The sequence below is a fragment of the Phaethon lepturus genome, unplaced genomic scaffold, assembly GCF_000687285.1.
Source record: "Phaethon lepturus isolate BGI_N335 unplaced genomic scaffold, ASM68728v1 scaffold7339, whole genome shotgun sequence".
NCBI lineage: Eukaryota > Metazoa > Chordata > Aves > Phaethontiformes > Phaethontidae > Phaethon > Phaethon lepturus.
This window is the reverse complement of record NW_010562694.1, coordinates 5,786-25,463: the sequence shown is the minus strand read 5'-3', so window position 1 is coordinate 25,463 and position 19,678 is coordinate 5,786. Positions and strand designations below refer to the sequence as shown.

The 19,678-nt window shown below is 45.6% G+C and overlaps 1 protein-coding gene across 1 annotated transcript in view; it reads right to left on the bottom strand.

The window, feature by feature from the left end:
• Nucleotides 1-8,248: 8,248 nt before the first annotated feature.
• LOC104626431 (tumor necrosis factor ligand superfamily member 15-like) overlaps nt 8,249-19,678 on the bottom strand; it is a 13,352-nt gene continuing 1,922 nt past the window's right edge. Inside the window, exons 2-4 of the mRNA XM_010294353.1 lie at nt 14,657-14,705; nt 13,971-14,018; nt 8,249-8,676 (exon numbers count right to left, since the gene is read on the bottom strand). Of these exons, the coding sequence (XP_010292655.1) occupies nt 8,249-8,676; nt 13,971-14,018; nt 14,657-14,705 (525 nt within the window). The remainder of the gene's footprint in view (nt 8,677-13,970; nt 14,019-14,656; nt 14,706-19,678) is intronic.

Sequence of the window (19,678 nt, the reverse complement as noted above, 5' to 3'; positions counted from 1 at the left end):
CACGTCTGAGGAAACATGTATAACATGCAATACACAGCACACTTAAAGCACTTTGGCACGGCTAAATGTCTGCCCTTCCCAATCGTAAATATGAGCACCTGGTGGATGCTTACTAGAGTAAAGAAAGACTCGGGAATAAGCACGAATCAAATAAAATGCTTTTATTTTTTGCTTTAAGACACAAAGCATGTTTTAAAGAACTTTTTATAAACGTCATTAACAGAACGTGTCAAAGCTATTTTCTAGAAGAAAGAGCTGTTAAGTATAATAGATCTAAACTTTATACCACGATTTTTACAGTTTCTCTTACATAAAATTAAGATGTCTATATGTACAGTACCAATAAATATGCAGCAAACATTTTCAGTGCCTTTTTGACGTTTTAATGTAAAACTCTACGATCAATGAAAGAACATAGCTTGATTTGTGTAAGAACGAGAGCATCTGGAAAGCTAGTTTGGTTCATAATTCAGCAGAAACCCCAAACACTCTTGACTTATGGTGCTTAATAAATCAGGTTATAACTTCTCAGGCAATGTCTTTCATGCCGTCCCAAAGGATTTAGCAATAATACTTACAAGGCAAAATGAATTTGGAACTGTCATTGTTGGCAAACTTGGCTCCTGTTTCTGCACTTTTGAGGAGATTCATACCTAGCTTTGGCACCAGGTCTCAAAAAGATTCTGAACAGGGGAGTCCTCATTTCCTTTGAGAACCTGTCTGACAGATGCTGAGTGTGTGAGAAAATACGGCCCTTATTCAGCCGCCTGTCTGCGAGCTGGGATTGTTATAGCGTAGGGCCTTCCTGTGAGCGTGGATCGCTTTCACTCCATCTCAGCTTGTGCTCCATCCTGCAAGGCGCTTAGGAGACAAAGCCTTTGTGCCCTGCCAGAGTGAACTCGAGGCTCTTCCCGAGAGCGGGACGTAGTAACTGTGACACTGAACTTGTCCCCAGCTTGGAAAAGGGGTCTCATGAAAGAGTGAAGTTGGCAAGTGGCAGATCCAGCTGTGGTTGGGCATCTTGGTCAACAGATGAGAGCTGAGAATGTTAACCTCTCATGGGTAGCGTCCTACTCCTCAAAGTGAATTTCATGGAGTAACAACTTCGTCGTATGAAAGTGATGTTTTCCCTTCCCTGAGATACATGGCCACGTACATATTTGTTAAGACCAAACCCTACGGGGATTCTGCCCAGGCAGTAGCTGGGCGGCTTTATCCAGGTGCCTGAGAAAGTGAGTGCAGTGCTATTACCACTTTCACCGAGTGCTGCTACCGTCTTACTTGCACTTAGCTAGAAAAAGACAGACTATCTATCTATCTAATCTATCTATCTAATCTATCTATCTAATCTATCTATCTATCTCCTTCTGCAGCCCTGGGAGAGCAGCATCTCTTCTATCCCCACCTTCCCTAACACGCACAGCCTTTCAGAAATGTACACCTCTTCCTCCATCTTGCTAGAGAGGGAGCCTAGAAATTTATTAAGAATAGACACCTTCTGTATGATTAAAGGTAGGCAAAACGAAGCACAATACTCGGGTGGAGGGACTATATGTGCCAGTGTATTTAGGCCATAAAGAAGATGTTAACTCAAGCTATTACCCGATTATGTGCAAAGCAGAGTTAAATGGCAGTAAAACAAGTGAATTCTGCTTAGCTCAAGTTAAAACAGAAAATAATAATAATAATTAAAAAAAAATTTGCTTTTGCTATTCTTTGAAACATGAGGTAGCTATTAGATTTAAAATAAACATCTTTTTGGTGTTATAGAAGAAAGTGATCTGATTCCTACTGTCTAATTCACCCTTGACTGATCTACAGAGGCTGCCACCCACAAGCTAAAAGAACATCTCGGGTATTTGCAAGTGATGGAAACCAGGGTAAACGTATGTCCTCCACCAGAGTTTTCAAGTGAAAACCTTCCTTGATCCAGAGTCCTTAACCAGAAACCTCTTCTGCAAAAATTTAAATATAATACTCTGAGTTCAAACCAGGAACACAACAGAAATGGTAGAAATACAAAATAATATGCCCAATGGGAGAATGTTTCTCAATTCTGCTAGTGCAAAGAAAGAATTTGCATTCTTGGCAGTAAAGGAATTGAAGATAACACCACTCAAGATAAGAAATACATATCCAGTGGGTGCTGCTGTTATGCCGAAGGTGTAAGGACAGCAAAGCTCAAGCTAGAAGAGGGCTAAGGGTGCCCAGAGCTCTGCTGCCTTCAAACAAGACTTTGACCCCCATTATCAAATTTCCTAGCTGGGTTGTGCCTGGCAGCCAGGAGCTGAGCAATTGGAAACACTCAGTTCCCAAGCTGCCAAGGTGCTCTTATGTGTGGTTGTAGACAGAGCAAACCTGGATTTTTGATTGGTACTATGGTTTTTGTCTCCCTTGGGTGCTCAGCAGGGAGCATCAGTCCCCGACTCAGTGGGCTGAGAGTCCGTCTACGATGCAGTTTCTGATGAGCACTGCGTTTCTGTAGAACTTTCTTTTTCAAAATAGACTAAGGAATAGCAAAAAGAGGGAACCAGCTGTTCCCCATACTGCAAAGGGGAGAAGGGACTGAAAAAGAAAATCTGCTCAACCGTTATGTTTTTCCTTTTGAAATGCAAGTCTCTGCAAGCCCCTGGGTGAAGGTCTGAATCCGAGTTCACTCTGGTGAGGGACCACTAAGTGTGCATAAAATAATGATCATTCACACATTAACACACAACAAAATAGGTTTCATATACATCAACGTTATCTGGCTGTATTGGCTGATTGTTCTTAAGTGGTTAGGGGTTTTGGAAGGGGACCAGGATCAGAAGTTGTCACATTAGTTAACTTCCATTTTTATTATCATAAAACTTGGAAACAAGAAGCTAAGTCAGTTCTACTGGTAAAGACACACATCGGTACTGAAGCACAATATACAATCACTTATATGAAAATACATTACAATAGCAAAATGCTATACTGGTGTCTAATACCCAGATCTGGGCAAAAATACTTGACATTTTCTGATTCTTCTAAAGAATGAATGTTTCTCCTCATTTCTCATCGGAAATGATGGGCCACTCAGGAGATTAATGAAACAAAGCGCAATGTGGTCAGTTATACCATACAGAGGTGAAAAATGGGATTCCTTCAAAATTCTGAAATACGCGTGTTGAAAATTGTAAATGAACACCTTAATCCATTCCACTTGGTCTGTGCTGCAGTTCCGTATAGCCTGGTAGTGTCCCCTCTTACCAGGGGGCTGGTCATCCTAACATCCACTGAACTTTTATGTCCAAAATCGTCTCAGCAGCATCCTTTTTGTCATTTGGGTTATGTTTTGCTAAGGAACGTGCCCTTCAGCTTTCCACCTCTAGACCCTAATCCTGCCAACATACGTGTGCTGGAGATGGTCGGTGTAAGCGCTCCTTGATTTGAAGCGTTGCTCCTATAACGGTGTAGCTGAGGGTAAACACAGGTAAAACTTTCTATCCACTTTTAATTTGAGCGATACAGACTTTACTCCTCCCATACACCAAATAGGAAAACTGAGCTCACTTTTACGACGATACCCCTTTAGCCACACGCTCAGGACTAAGTACGGCGCAAGTATATGTTGGTAAGATTGGAGCTGTGATCCTTACAGCTTGATTTAGACTTACTTCTGTATGTACATGGAGAGAAAGCTAATGCTTATTTACCAATACCTACTTTTTAAGGGGAAAGGAAGCGGTAGGTAACTGAACACTGAACCTTTTTATGCATTTGGGTTATATTTAGTGTTAGTTTTTTGGAGGATCAAAGAGACTAGGGAAGAAGAGAATTCCTAAGAACTAAAATATTTTGATCAGACTTCATATTAAAAAAAAAAAAAACAACAAAAGAACTGTTATTTTTTCTTTCAATGGTTTTGTTCTGAAAAACGCTTAATTTTTTTTTTTCCTCCTATGAAATGTAAGGGTCAAAACCTGAAATCATATATTTTTAACTCATGTAGCATGAGCTGCCTATTTCACCCTTTTTCTCCATATTGGATTTTTTCTCATAACTGTTTTAGTTTCACATCCACCCAAACCAAACCATATTTTCAGTTTGACCACAGACTGAAAGGTCACTTGTTCACATGACCAGATTTCATTATCTTCTCATTCGACTGAAAATGCTGATGCATATGTATTTTCACATCTCCAGAAATTATTTATTTTAAAGAAAATTTTCTAATTCAATAAGCACAAATTTCTGAGAACACTCCTGTCCTTATTTAGCTTCAGAAAAATGTGAGAATCCACAGCTTGGGTTCACTCTGAGGTATCTCCCTTTAAGCTTGACCTCTGTCTCACTTAAGTGGCTTTACTCTGACTGCATGCCATTGACATCTGTGGAGGAATATCTGATATACAACAGGGTCAGAATCAGCCTCTGCATACTTACTATGTTTGCTGGTCACTGTTACAGAAACATTATTAGCACTGAGAGGGTGAAAAAAAGGGAGAAAGAGAGAATTTCCGCTAGGGTAGATGTGTGGATTAATATGCCTGCACCACTTTAAAACAAGTAATGCCAGATATATTACTTTATGTCATATAAAATGTGTGTACACACATAGCTGGTGTGCTAAATGTGCTAAAAGGTGGTGTGTGCAACTGGGTGCAAAAGCTTGGTCTAACTAGACTAAAATAAATATTTTTATGCCATGGTTAATGGATCAAGAGAGTCACACCTGCAATGGAGGTACAGGTACATTGCAGCAGGCAATTTTTTGCTTCTGAAATTTATTGTTAGTCTACGGTGGAAACAAATGATGTGCCTTGTGATAGAAAAGGCTTATTATTGCCAATGGGCTTCCTATAACTTCTATGGGATATACACAAATATATATGTAAGTCTATGTATATATGTATATATATCCAATAGAAGGCTCTTTTATTGTATGCCAAATACTGCATTCACCAGTCCTCTCCCTCAGACTTCATATTTACCATCACCCAGCTCACCAGGCATTAAGTGATGATGACTTTAGATAGAGTTTTTATGGAAAACTGCTGTACAAGCCAATCAGGATTGCGTTATGGCCTCAGAAGAATGCTACGTCATCTCATTTATAGAAAGAAAGAACTTTCTGAATGCCTGTAACTGTCTCAGAACAGCTGGAATTTGCACTCCAATTTTCTCCAAAGATAAACCAAATTCATCACAGAAGCTTTCCTGCCCTGGTTGCTGAGAATCACCTGTCCTGGACAGGCCACCTTTAGGTCTTCCCTTTATGAGATTTTCCACGTTGATTCGTGTGCTAGTCACCTAAAGTGCTTCATGTGGGGGTCTGCAAGAGCTGCAAATTTCACGTTTTCATATTTTCATGAGTTCAGATCCTATTTTGGGCACACAACTAAAGGATAAGAAACTCAGAAGGACTCAACGTGGGATGTTGAGACAACAGTTTAGAAAATCTGAGCTATGGAAGGCCTTGGAGTTTCCCAGAGAATAATCTTGTCTTGAACAGCCAAGAGAGCGAGATTTCACCAGATTCTACTGTGGTGTGTGGGGCTTCTGAGCAGTAAGAAGAGCCCTGCCAAGGAGCTGCATGACCAGACACCCTTTCTGAGAAGTAAAGAGGCCAGGTCACCTACCTAGGTAGGTACTGAATGGATACAAGAGGGAATAATGGCTCCTGTCTCAGCCCGTTTCAGCTTAAAAGAAAAGACTAAACAAGTAGAGGAAACATAGGAAGAAGGGCTTAAGATGGAAGTCAATCTAGCCAATAAAGACATAAGAGAATATTTGGCCAAGAGTGTTTGCACCTGCTAGCAGGATCATGACCTTTACTTTCTGCCATCCTATCCTATTTTCAGATGCCAGTCACCCTGTGCACTGGGGTGATTGTAAGAGAGACAATTTGTTGCATGTAGAAAATTAGATTTGGACAAAGGTATCCTTATACGTAATGGACAGGGCCAACAAGTCAGGAAAGTGCCTGTGGGAGAAAAGGATCAAGAGGACAGCTGAAATGTGGATGTGAGGAAAACGAAGAACAAGTCAAAAAAGGGATGGGAAGCCAAACTGGTTTTGATGCAGGGACATTGTCAAGGTCTCCTAGATGGGCAGTGTTACATAGTGGATCAACACCCAATGACTAGATTCAAGGAGAATCTGGAAGCAATAAAGACACCTGCTGAGAAAAGAAGGGCAGAGCAAGATGGTAATCTACCTAGCTTTTGCGATGTGTTTAATGCTGTTTCAGTGTAGATAAAACAGTGAAGGACGGAGACCTACTTATGGGACCCAGGTACTGCAGAATAGGGAAGGATGGTCAAAAAGCCTTTTTTTCTGAGATGATTTACCACATAAAAGATCTGCTAGGTTTAAGAGGTATAGTCATGCTGTCAGCATGGCTTACACCAAGCCATGAAGAGGCAGAGATCCTGATATTGCCTGGATCTCTCACCTCCTCCTCTGCTTCTCTCTTCCCTTCACCCCCAACCTGCCTCAGCTTTTCTCTATGCTCTACACTTCAACTGTACTACTGACTTTTTCCTTGCCAGCTCAAACAGATCTTTATACAGCAATACATTGTCTCCCGCTAGGAAGAGGTTTGCGGTGGACAAAGCAGCCTGGTCTCACTGCTGGTTGGACGGCAATATGGACTTTTATAGCTGGGCTGTCTTCACCAGAGAACTTCTCTGCCTAGAGAAATAACAGCTACAACTCAGCTACAATCCCCCATCCCTAGTGGGGGTTGTATGTCTTGGTTGTGGGCCAGATCTGGTGTTCTCCAACCTGAGTGCCTCCCTGACACTAACACTGCTTTTGGGCCCCACCATGGTTGGGGTGGAAGCGTTAACTAGGCAATCAAACCTTGCTGTTAATTCTGGCCAAGAAGTGGAAACTGGAGGAAATCCAATGAGGTGAGGCAGGAAATAGAAAGAGTTGCAGAGAGTGAAGCCTGGTCGTTGCAGAATGGCTGGGTGGTAGGTCCTCAAGTGTGAGACCTCCTGGCAGTTAAGAGTCTAAAGTCCAAATTTAGAAGAACATGACTTGAGTCATTGTCAGTGATGTATTTATTGTGGGAGGAGGACAGCTGGGGAATTTCCTTGAGACACAGTAAGGTCTATGAAAATAAACAAGTGCAAGGTGGGAAGCTAAACACTCCTGAGCTCTGCACCTGGCCGTGGCACGCCATGATCGTGTCTTTGGGTCTTTTGATTTTGCGTAGGGACTACCGGTTGCCAACCTTCACCCAGGGTTAGGCTGGGGAGTCCCTTGTAGTTAGAGGACCACTGCAGCATTGGCAATGGTTGCAAAGGGAAGCACAAAGACAGTGCTTAATAATAAGCAAATAAATTTCTTTATTTGCGCTTGCTTTTGCATTAAACATAATGGAAAGCAAAATATTGCAGAGGTTTTCTCTCAGAATTTCAGTAGTTGATTTTAAAAGTGTGGGAAATTTTGCTGCGTGTGTGTCTCTGCCTTGTCTTTTCTGTTTTCCTAATGTTAGAGCCTGTCAGGGAGATTCCACTTTCATGCTGAAACAGAAAGTGTTTGTGTGTTGCCTAGAAATGTTAGATAAAGTTTTGAGGCTGTATACTGACTTAAAGAACTCTAAAAAATTTCTTGGGAAAAAAAATTTCAAGTAGCTTCTGCAAAAAACAAGATATAATCTGCTTTACCAGGAAGTTGGAGGGAATTAATTAAGCAGTTAATGATAATTTGAGCTTTATGTTAGAGCAAAGTATTGAGCAAATCTATTTGTAAGAAAATGATAAAAAGTAATTACCTTTTAGAATCAAGAATCTGAAGAAGGGTCATGCAAAACTATACTGGCAGTGCTGGAGAAAGTTCAAAACACTTTTTTGAGTTGAGGAAATTGTGTATGGGAGGTGGGTTAGTGGATGTAGCCTAGCTGCAATATTCAAGATCAATATTCCTGCCCACAGGTATAAACTGTTTCTTCCCAGCTTACAAAGTTTTGAAGAGCTCTCAGTTTTTACTTTCAAAAATATATTATTTCCTTCAATCTCACTTTCATTTTTCTGGTTTTTTTTTTTGTTTGGGGTTTTTTTTTTTTTTTTTTTTTGGTTTGTTTCAATTCAGTCTGTGGCTTCAGCTTTTCCTACCTCTTAATTTAAGGCTGCAGGGAGCTGCAGGGAAGTGACAATACAGAAGAAGAAGAACAGCACAGAGATCGCACCCCGACACACGCCCACAAAGCCAAGGTCCAGTGAGGTCACGCCATGGCCCCAAAGGAAAGCCCCCACCAGCTGCTGCCAGGCACCTAGAGTAAAAAGGCACCAAAGAAAGTTTTGTGCTCCTTAGTGTAATCCACCAGTTTGATGTCGCTAACATTGACCATTAGCTTGTCTCCTACTTCTAAGGAGACCACGGCGCCCAGATAAATGGGCTGGAACCAGCTGTTTCCCTCTTCACTGAGGGTCTTGGTGCCAGTCAGCAGCTGGGTGGGCTCAGGGTAACTGTCAGTGACTTTGGTGATGATCTCAGTGACAGAATTTGTTTTACTGTGTCTTTCAATGGGCCCTCGGAACGTGACCTGAGCATAGACATAGTAGTCCCCAGACACAGGTATCACCAGTGCGCTGCTGGAATAACTCAGGTTGTTCTTGGTAAAGGCCAAGCCTCGCTCGTCTTCCCACTGCAGGATGGGCAGGTGGTTTCCCACGTTGTTGGCAAGATCTTGTTTCTTCACTGAGGGAGGAACAGAGAGGGAGAAGAGGTGGGTTAATTTGCTACAGGCAGGGATATACTGCCGAATGCAGCATGAGATCTCAACGCCAAAGGGTGAGCAATTTAAGTAGGGTAATCAAAATGATAGGACAGAAATATTCTTATTTTACAGCTTGAAAACTGAGGTGAACTGGCTGCAGGCCAACTGTCCAGTGATATTTTTGGAAGGTGTCCATAGGGTATCCAGATCTGAGCAATTGGGAGTTAAAACCAATGATGCTTTTGGAAGACCTTGGCCATCGCAGGCTGCCTGAAGGGGTATGCTGCAGCTGGATGTCCTGGTTGTGGGCCAGATCCAGGACGATGAGACTGTCCTTCCTAAAGGCTGACTCTCATGGCACTGTGGAGCAATACGGATGGCTTTTCCCTGTGGGTCCGGGGTGCTACCTTACTTATTTTACAGAGTAAAAACCTTGTCCGTAAGTGAAACCTGTGCTGGGGCAGTTGTGCACAGGGGTACCATGCCTGTACCTAATGGTTCGGGGCAGTAAAAGATATTATTAAATCATCATTTTCTTCAGTAGCGATGGATTGCAATTGTGTTTCTTAGAGACCGCTGCGCTTGTGGAAGTTTCACAATGATCAGCATGACCTACCACCAAGCACTGAGACATCTGAACTTCTTCTCCTGCCAAGTTGCTTCTGAAGTATGTCAGCGTTGTTAGCCCTTGTGGCAAGCTTTTCTTCCTCAGTGTTCGCAATGAATTTTTTTTTTTGCTATAGAATTGCCTTTGGTTTACCAGTGTCATTTGATTTTACCAAAAACTCAGAAGACCCCACTTCAAGAGGCTTCAAAGGCCTGACTCCAAAGCAACACATTATGCTCAAAAACATTTTTATCTCAATTTTTTTTCAGAATGCTTTGCTGGAACAAAACACTAAGTTTGGTGTTAGCCTCAGCTTTCCTCCAGACTTTTTCCCAGTCTTTTAGCAGAGCTCTAATCCAGACCCCAAAGTTAGCCTGATCCAAGCCAAGGATGCTCCCCAGGCTGCAGGAGCCTCAGGGGAAGAGTCAGGGAACTGCTGCCTTATTCCCTTTGCCTCTCCTCCACCATTTTAATTTATCTCATACGACAATCAGGAGAATAAGCCCAAGCACTTACTCATTTTTCTGCACGGAAGCAAAAGATTTTTTTCTGCTCTTTTGTGACTGCCACATAAAATTGTGATAAAACAGAAGCTGAAGCAGTGAAAATGAAGAGGATAAAAACCATTAAGATTCTGCCAGGTATTAAAATGAACCTGGGAAGTTAATGTTAAATGCTGAGAAAGACTGAGGCAACTGATTTCCAGGAAATGAGAACTTTTTCATGAGCTTGACTTAATCTTTAAAGTTGATTTTGATTCAGCATTTGGAGAAGGGGTGTATGTGCATGGGCAGGGAGGCAAACTGAATGTAGGTAAAGGAAAGCTTTGAAATTCTTTTGGCAATAACCGTTAGGTTTATCCTGGGTGAAATGAGATTCAGAAAAACTAATGTGCTCAGCTCCCAGTGGCATCCATTTCCCTCTCTTTTCTAGCAATAAATAATCCGTAAGGAGACAAGGAGGTGTTAGGAGTGCAATTTCCTGCATATTCTCTGAGTAGCACAACAACATAATGGCTTTTTTTCAGCCTGCCTGTCAGTTCTGCTGAAGTATCAAATCTTTCTGATCTTTCCCCAGGAGGCAAAGTACGTAAGGAGAGTACTTCTGTGTGGGAGAATGATAGACAAGGATTGTGATAGCAAGCCAAACTAAATTATTGACATATTATAAGGACTGTGAGGCTTAGAGCCAATGGAGCTTTGCCTGATAGAGAGGAATAAAAGAAAGTGAAAGTACTCACGGTCTGCTCCTTCCTCACCTACCTCTTGGTTTAGGGTTTAGGGACCGGTCTGAGTCCTGGCATAAAACTAAAGTAGCATTTGGGTTACTCTAAGGTTTACAAGAGCTTGGAGTAATACCTCGCGGAGATCAGTTGGTAACAGATGAAAACTTGTTTGAGATGGGAAAGATCTCAAAAGATCAGAATATTTCGAGAAAATGTCCCGGGCTCTTTTCTGTCTTGGGAATTTTGGGGCTGCAACTCAAGAGAAGCTGCATGTGAAATACTCTTTTCTGTGTACAATGACGCATTTAAAATGTCAGTGACACTCAATTCTCCAATGTTTTTTATAACTAACAAGCATCTCAAATGAAGTACAAGATTTCATAACTTCTGGAATTAGGCAACTCATAAGTTTTACAGCTATAACCTCCCTTTTAGGTTAAAGCTCACTCTATTGATGCTCTCTATTTTCAAGTTAATTGATTTTTCCAATGCTTTCAACACAGGTCAAGAGGAAAAATGCATGTTCAAATGCCTTTGAATACAGTATAGCTCCTTTTCTAGCAGCCATTGTACTTTGTACTCGTCATTTATTTATTCGATAAATATATGGAGCTATACTTCCTGCAAGTATACGTATTATGCTAATTCTTGAATTAAATAAAACCCGCTTTTAATACAGGATCTTTGCTACAGTTCCTTCAACTTTCCCTTCCACTATAAATTTTTGGCATCCGTTACATGGGAAATTACTTCTCCTTTCCCCAAATCCTTTTTGGTTTATTCCCTTGCTGGAGAATCCCTGTTGCTCGGCAGCCTTTGGGTACATTTTGTGGCACATTACTGAACTTGTGGGGTTTCTACAATTGTTAGCCCTCACCGCTGTGAGAGCCTGATGCCAAACACTGTACTCTGAGGCCAGACTCCTGGTCTCAGCAAGAGATTAGAGTCCGAGTCTCCTGTTGAAGTAAAGCTCTTGTACAGCATCTACTGCAGGGTCTCTGTTGCTCAAGATTGTGCCCTGGGAGTTTAATAACTGCCCTTAAAAGGTCATTGCTTCCAACAATCAAGTGGAACCCGAAAGTGATGTTCTACCCAGATTTAGTGGATCGCTCCGATACCACTGCAGCACAATAAATGCTAGTCAGGTGCTTGACGGGGTTCCTGCAACATAGTTCGTCCAGCCATGCCACAGGCTGGTGACGAGAAGGAATAGGCATCGTGACTCGCGGCGCAACCAAGTAAGTCAGAGAGAGGATTATGGCATGGCACGGCACCGTCAGCACCACATGGAAATTGGGGCATGAGAGACAATGGCGATGGAGAGAAGTCCTAGCTAGGTGTTCACATGGATTGTGCCATTCTTCACTAGCTATAGCCACCCAGGGAGGGGAGATCTTGACAGCAGGTTGCCTAAGTTCAAAATGCCCAGTGTGTGTTAAAAAGGCCAAAAGCAGGTGGAAAATTCATCATAAAGGAATAGAGACCAAAACATCAATTCATTCTGCTACTGCTAATTCGGTGGTACATTCAGCGGTGGCTAATTCTCATTCCTCTCACTCCTCTGCTCTTACCTTGGAATATATGTGCCTAAAACGAGAAAAAGGCAGAGAGAACAGAGATCTGGAAGAGATTTCCTACAAGGGAGAGCATGCAGTCTGCCACCTTCGCTTTGAAAAGAAGCTGCCTGAAGTGGGGGAATGTAACAAAGTTCTAAAGAATAATTATTTCTTTTTCACTTTCTCTACACGTGTCATGGTTTCTGAGAGGAGAAGACAAGACCAGGGTAGCACCCAAGAAATTATTATACAGCAAGTTTAAAGTAACAGGAAATATCTTCTGACTGCGATGCACCGTTAAGCCTGGGAACTTGTGCCACAGGGTAGAGCAAAAAAAATAGGCTTGGTTAAAAAATGGTCAAAGATAAGTTCATGGAAATTAGGTTCCCTGATGGCTACGTAGCACAGCAGCCTGGGTATATCATTTTTGCACAGAAAAGAAGTGATAAAATCCCCTTAGCTTTTTCCTTTTCAGGCTCCTTGCTATGGCCAACAGTGACTGGCCCGAAACAGCAGGTTGAAGAGGACGGGCACCGTCCCAGGGAGACTCGGGAATGCCAGCGAAGGAGGTTTTGCGAATGGGGGGCCTGAGGAAATTTGAAGAAAACTGCTGGGTGCTTCCCTGTGGCTTCCTTGTGTGCAACCCGAGGAAGTTCCCATCAGCAAAGCTGTGCTTCGGTTTGTCTTGCGGGTCCGTTTTAGCTGCACCGGGTGCCTCAGGGTCTCTCTGCCACGTGGGGACTCAGGGGAAGCAGAGAGATTTACACCGGCAGATAGAGTCCTTTTGCGCTTGCAAACTTGCACTTAAGCAAAGATGTGTTTTGGGCAAGGACAGGTCAGTTTGGGAGTTCTAGCAACCCACATGCAAGAGCGAATGGGACCAAGGATGTGCATTGGGAAGGTGCGTGTGGATTCGGGAAAGTAAACTATGCTGAGAAAGAAATCAGCCCTGGAACACTGATTGGCGTGACCTTGTAGGTGAATTTGCGTGAAGCATCGTGCCCATTCTTGCATGCTTCAAGTTACTGGGACGACACACAGGCTGTTGGGGAAGCCTCTGCGGTGAGCTGTGTTTCTGGAAGGTATAAATTGCCTTAGGTCAGAGCAGCTGGAGAGCCTTTCAGCACCCAACTCCATCCACATGTGAACCAGCCATGAACTTTTTCCTCTTCTCTGGTAATACATAAATTTTCCAGGTGGGAGGAGCTGGCAAGGATGGGGGAAGGCTCAGGACAGTGTCCTTGCTGTGATGGCAGCTACACCTTCAAGGCTGAGGTGGCGAAACGGTGGCCTTGCAAATGCCAGCAGCCCCTCGGAAATGTGTGGCAGCCCACCCTGCAACAGGGCTTTGTGACAGCACCTTCCTGACGAGATAAGGGCTCGGAGGCATTCAGCTGGGCATAACGCCTCCCTGGCTTGCTCCATAAAATCAGGAGGCTATTTGATGGGAATACAGCGTGTGTGGCCCGAGTCATGCCTTGCAGAAAAATAAGGTCTAAAACTGGTCTTATTTGACCTGATTTTGCTCCAAAACTGGTAGTCCTTCCCAATTCACTGCTATGTGAGGGCTCACTTGGGCTCTTTCAGCAGATCACGAAGACACCGAGAACCTCTTTAAGTTCAGTTACAAGAACTACTCATTCAATGAAAGAAATAGCTTGGAAAATTGGCAAGATTTCTCTCAACGACTTCCTTCAAGGGCCCTTTTCTACAAGCACAGGCTGCAGTCAATCTGTCGTGGTCAACAACGCAAAGCTGGCGATTATTTGCCCCATGTTTCCCGCAACACCTGATCCTATCAGACCCATATAAACCAAGATTATCTATCACACCACCACATCTGCTGTAATACCCGTGGGAAACTCTTTATTTTTGAACAAGCATTACCTGTCAGGTGCGCTCTTGGCTTTTCTGCACTGGAAAGTGTATCTGTAACTGAGGGGAAAAAAGAAAAAAAAGCGTGTAAGGACGTGTGCTGCTATTCAGGTCAACGAGATACGAGCGGTGATCGATGCCGCTCAGGCGACGTGTGCAGCCCCTCTCCATTTCTGCGTACATTTGAGTCAGGAGTTATTTGCTCTGTGTTTTTATTGACACCGCTGAGGTAATAAAATCCCTTTCAGAATGAGCGAGCTTGTCAGGCCCGCTGTGGTGTTGACAGGGCACGTCACAGCCGTGTCTTACATTGCTGAGGGCGAACGGAGGGGAGGTGTGGTGCGCACGGCTGAGCGCGCGCTGTGCCCGGGCTCCCGAAGCCTTGCTTTGGCGTGTTCAGGGGGTTGCACCAACCTCCCAGAGCCGCGAGGAGGTCTGTGCCCGCACTAGGAGGAGCGAGCTTGCTCAGTCCCGGGGTTAGCAATGCTTGCGCTTCCTCTATGGCCCCAGTTACCTCCCTGCACCTTGTCGCCCAGGTTTGCCTCTGTCTGCCCCGGCTTGTTTGGCTTGGGAGGGATTTGGGTGGTGAGAGCGGAGGGAGGGTGGGGAGGTGTCTGCCAGAAGGGTGCTGCGGCAGTGACTGCAGAACCCGGGTAAACAAAGGTGTTCGGGATGGGGGCAAGGACCGGCAAACTTACCATCTACTGCCCGTTGCTTCAGAAAGCGAGAGGTCCTCTCCTCCGTGACCTGCAGGAGAGATTTGCAAGCAGTTAGCTCGGGGCTCCAGGCTGTACAGTGCCTCAAGTGTCTTGTTTGCATTATTCTAGAAAATGGAGTATGCTACGGTAATGTTATCAACCTCAGCTAGAGCTTTTATGTAAAAGGACAAGCCCCGACAGGGCTTTGCTTCATTGCAAGAATTTTCTGACGCTTGTTTGAAACTGCCTGTGTCTCAAGAAAGGTGCCAGGGACGGGACCTGAGCTCCTGTGGTGGTGGTTGTGTTAAACTTAACCTCCAGACTTGTCCAGAGGCTGGACAAGCCCTGGGCATAACTGGGAGAGGACTGGCAGAGTGGCCAGTGTGAATTAGCCATCACTAACCCTCCTTGGGGACGGTGCCTCCATCCAGCACTGCTGGAGCACCCCTGCTGCTTAGAGAGGCTCCTGCCCCTCAATCTGTGCGGAGCAAACAGAGCAAGCAGAGAGATGTGAGCGATTCTCCCCTGCCTCGGGACTCATCAGATAGAGCCTTTGCAGGCGCTCTGTTCATCCACAAAGCCAGCGAAAAGACGAACAGAGGTGCATCAGCGACAGAGCTGTCGTTTCACCCGCTTTTCTTTCTGTATCTGTGTTATTTCAGCCTGTGAGCCTGGAGCTTAGGTCTGCCCTGAGTGTTGGGTAGTCTTCTTGGAAGTCAAAAAGGAGCTGAGCAGGTCTGAGTGCGCAGCTGGCGGAGGGTGAGCTCCGCGGCTCGCTGAAACCGCCGAGGGAAGGCAGGGCAATCCGCGTTTGCTCGCCTCCCGTGCTTTCCTCTAGAGCTGAACACCAGCACACTCATCGCACGTGCCCGTGCCAACCTGCGTTTGCACGGCAGCAGGGCCAAGTGGGCCGTGCCAAGCGGTTCTGACGTTTAGGTCGAGCAGTTCAAAGGGAAGCTGCTGCCTGCCTGCCACACGCCTACCAGGACTGGTCCTTCTGAATCACGCTTGGGCACGGCCGGTGGCTTCTCGCCAGGTGCCGGTCCTCTTACAGCAGCCTGCAGAGCAGCACGGGCCCTAACTGGAGGATGCCGTGGGATGCCGACTCTGGATCCGGCCTCCCTGGGGTGCGAGGAGCATCCCTTACGCTTTCCCCCGGGCACAGCCCATTGCGGGTCTACGCCAACGGTCTGGTTGCAGAACGCGGACTGTCTGGGTTATGCAGCCCCCTCAGGGCTGACTGTCAGGGCTGTCAGGAACGCGTACCACGCGACATTTGTCAGGAGCAGGTGGTGTGGTATGGTGTGTTTTAGGGACAGCTACAATAAATACGTTGGCTAGGGTAAACTGCCGCTGGTCAGCTTGCAGCTGAGGATTTGATGCACACTGCTCGATAAACAGGCTGAAATAGCGTTAGCACGTAGATGGTGAAGCTGTCTCCTGGTGGCTGCATCTCACACAACTTCAAATACTGCAGGAGAAGTAGAAAATAGATAATTTATATCAGCCGGATGAAGGAGAGTGTTTGTGGGAGAAGTCAGGCTGCCTGGGTTTGGGGACTGTTAGCTACTCCAGTAAGCCCAAAGATATTTTAATGTTTTACTGGCAGTAAACATCCATGTGCTCCTGCAGAAAACCATAATTTCTAAAACAGTTGTTCTGGTGCATTGGAAAAAAAAAAGGGAGAAGGAAAATTGCAGGGAAAATTATCTTTTTTTTTCTCTCTTCCCCACCCGTACACACATATATAGCCCAGCCATAGGAGTCTGCTGCTCTGCAGGAAATGTCATCTAGAAGAGACGGTGGTGCGAAAGCCCAGTGTGCGGCTGACAGAGAAACAGTGTTGCGGCGTCAATGAGATGTCTGGGCTTTTCATTATGACGAATGACTTTCTCCAAGGTCCTGTCTCCTTGCCGTGGTGTCTAAACATGACTGTAGTTTTGATGTGACACAGCGTCATAGCCAGGTGACTTTGTCCTTCCCCTGGTGGGAAGCACAAGATTGGCGTGGAGGATTTCCCTCAAACACCCCCCTTGCTTTTGGCCAGATGTATATGCCTATGGGTATATTTTACACCTTTATTTATGTGACGCTTCCTACATATTTTTCAAGTGACGTATTTGCTAATGAGGCTAAGTACTGCAGAGAGCTACAAATCAATACAAACCTACATTTAATCGTGTAATTTCAGGTGGATTCTTTACATATTTAAAGCCTAACTTCTTCTGAAGTACTTTATATAAACTTGGATGTTGCAATACAAAGAGAGGTTATGGGAAAATGGGAAGGCTATCAAGAAGAATTCTGTTTCTTTATAAAAAATAACAAAATGGTTTTGACTAAAAACTGGGAAGAAGCTTTTTATGCAACCTCAATTTGCTTGTTTCCAAAGAAGGTTAGATGGAAACTCCAGGTGCAGGAGCTGCGTTCATAGACGCTAAAGGACGGTGTGGTGCAGTAGATAGAGCACGGTGCTGCAAGGTGTGAAATTATTCTGTTTCTTGGCAAAGTTAGGAGATTTTTTCCCATAATTGTGCTGTTTGATAAGGAAACAAATCTCATCCTCCTATAGAAAATATTTTAGCACTAGCCAATGCTACATAATGACCAGGTATTAGTAATATTTGTCCCAAATTGGTACAGATGTTGTACATTGATGGCATAGATGAGGTGGTGAGGAGAGCGAAGCAGCAGGAGACAATAGAGACATTATTTTACACAATTAGCGTTTTTCTCTCTTTTCCTTTCTTGCTTAGCTGTGATTCTGAAAAGTTCACAGTATGGCTTCAATTTTCCCTTTGGTTACTGTGGAGAGACTGTAACCAGCACCGAGTGATGTTGAAAATCCCACCTTGTAGACAAACGATGCCTCGGACAGCCAGCTCTAATTACCCTGAAGACTGCGGTATGCAAAACACTTCTATATTGTTTCGATACCAAGAATGTCCAAAAAGTCCCACTGCATTTATGTCCATATATTGCTAAAGCCAAAAAGAAGGGCTGAACATCCCCTTTTCACATGCTTTGCCTCTCGCACCTCTAGGAAGGGCTGGGGGTATCCGCTAGAGAAAGGAGCTTGGGCACTGCAGGCAGAGAGATTAATAAGCAAAATACCCGCAGCAGCTCCAGCCACTCCATGTTTAGCACAAGACGCTATTTTACGGCAGTGGTCCTATTATGGTCTATTAGGTCTATGGTCTCTGCAGGCCATACACAGCTCGCACACCCTCAGCTTTGCTAGCTCCGAAGGTAATGCATGGGCTGGGACGCGCGTTTTTGGTAGGGGCCTGTCCTGTGCCAGTAAAAACTGGCCTCAGTGGGAGTATTTCGGCTGGACTATAGTGCCCAGTGTGAGCACGTACCCGGGGCATGGCTCACTGGCTTTCTGGCCCACGAGGACCATGTGCATCAAGCAGCAATGGCCATTCAGCAATGTTCTGAGTTCTACAGCTGCTGGCTTTTGGAAGGGGAATCCCACACGCCTGGGCCTGGGTGCAATGCTCGCTGCTCCTCCCCGGGCATTTCTCCCTCCCTACAGATCGGGAAGACATTTCAGGTTCTCTTTCCCATTTGGGGAAGCCATTAAGGCTTCTGGCTCTGCATGTCTGCATGTTCTGGCAGTCCTCCTCTGAGCTTTGCTGCTAGCTTCCTGGCTTCATCCTTTTGGACGGGATCCAGGCGGAGCTGCTGGGACCTTAAAGTCCCTTCTGTACTGCAGCAGCTCCCTTCCCCACGGCAGGGCTGATACGGCACACAGGGTCATGTGCAACCCTTTGGACAGGTTTTGGTATTTCCCCTTGTGCTGCTTGTGGTCCTGCCGTGCCAAGGATGCCACGAAAATAAGCCCAAGTACCACCACCTGCAGGCCGTAGGACTTGATGCTCTGCCGCGCTGGGCTAGCTGAGCGGGCTGCTAAGGCAGCCAGGGATGCTCTCCCGGCTGCTGTGCCATTCCCTTGGTGGATTTCCGCGCCCGGGTTGAACCTCGGCTTCCTTTTGGGAAGGATGCACCGCAGTCCTGGCCTTTCCTCTGGAAAGGCACCACTACAGCCTTTTATAGATTTCCTGCTAATAACACAAGCCATACGTTATTGCTTAAAGACCCCTATTTCCTCACCTTCCTCCGTCTCGAAGCACAAAAGAAAGTGATTCCTATTTCCCAAAGGGAAGCGGTGTAGTGAGCCTGGGAAGTGTCCAGGGAAATCACCACCAGACTGGAATCATTCATGCAAGACACGTTATACCATGAGAGAGAACTGGTGGATCGCACATATTGCTGTCATGACGTAACTTGCCCTGCTTTTTCCTGAAAGGGACGTTTCCGGGGGAAAAGCGCAGCCCCAGAGCAACAGAGATGAACAAACTGCCTCACCCCGCAGGCAGACCGACGAGGCACACCCCTGTTGCACAAGCTTTCCTCGGCTCCCCTTCTCCTCCTCCTTGCTCCAGGAAGGCTCAGGGGATTTACTACGTCTGCTTCTCACCTGCCCAGCCGCCGCGTCCCTCCCGCCTCCCAGGCCTGTCCCAAACGCACCAGACGCTGGTAATCTGGCACGCCTGGGCTCAGCTCCGGTCCTGGGGCAACGAGAGCACTCCTCCCGTGGGCTCGCTGCTGCAAGGGTCGGCAAGCAAGTACGAATCTGGTGCGAACTGGGGCCTGCCCACTTGCTCCCAGCATGCCCCGGACATCCGCACGCCAAAACCAGTGCCACAGAGAGCGGTCCCAACCTAGTCCTCCTGATTTGGGCTCAAGACAGGGCACGTGAGGAAGGCATCCTTTGGCAATCCAATTCTAACGCTTCAAATGCAGAAAGAAATGTAAAAGGACGTTTCCCTGAGAGCTTTTGTGCCCAGAAACGTTCCCATGGGCTGAAGCAGCCTGCCGCCGCGCGAGCCGCTTCGGGGAATGAACGGAACGCTGCGCAGGCAGACGACTCCACCCGTCTGCACTCTGTTGCTGGACAACACCGGCGATATCGTCAGCGACCCGCAGAGCGGGCGAGCGATTCGGAAAATGCCGGGT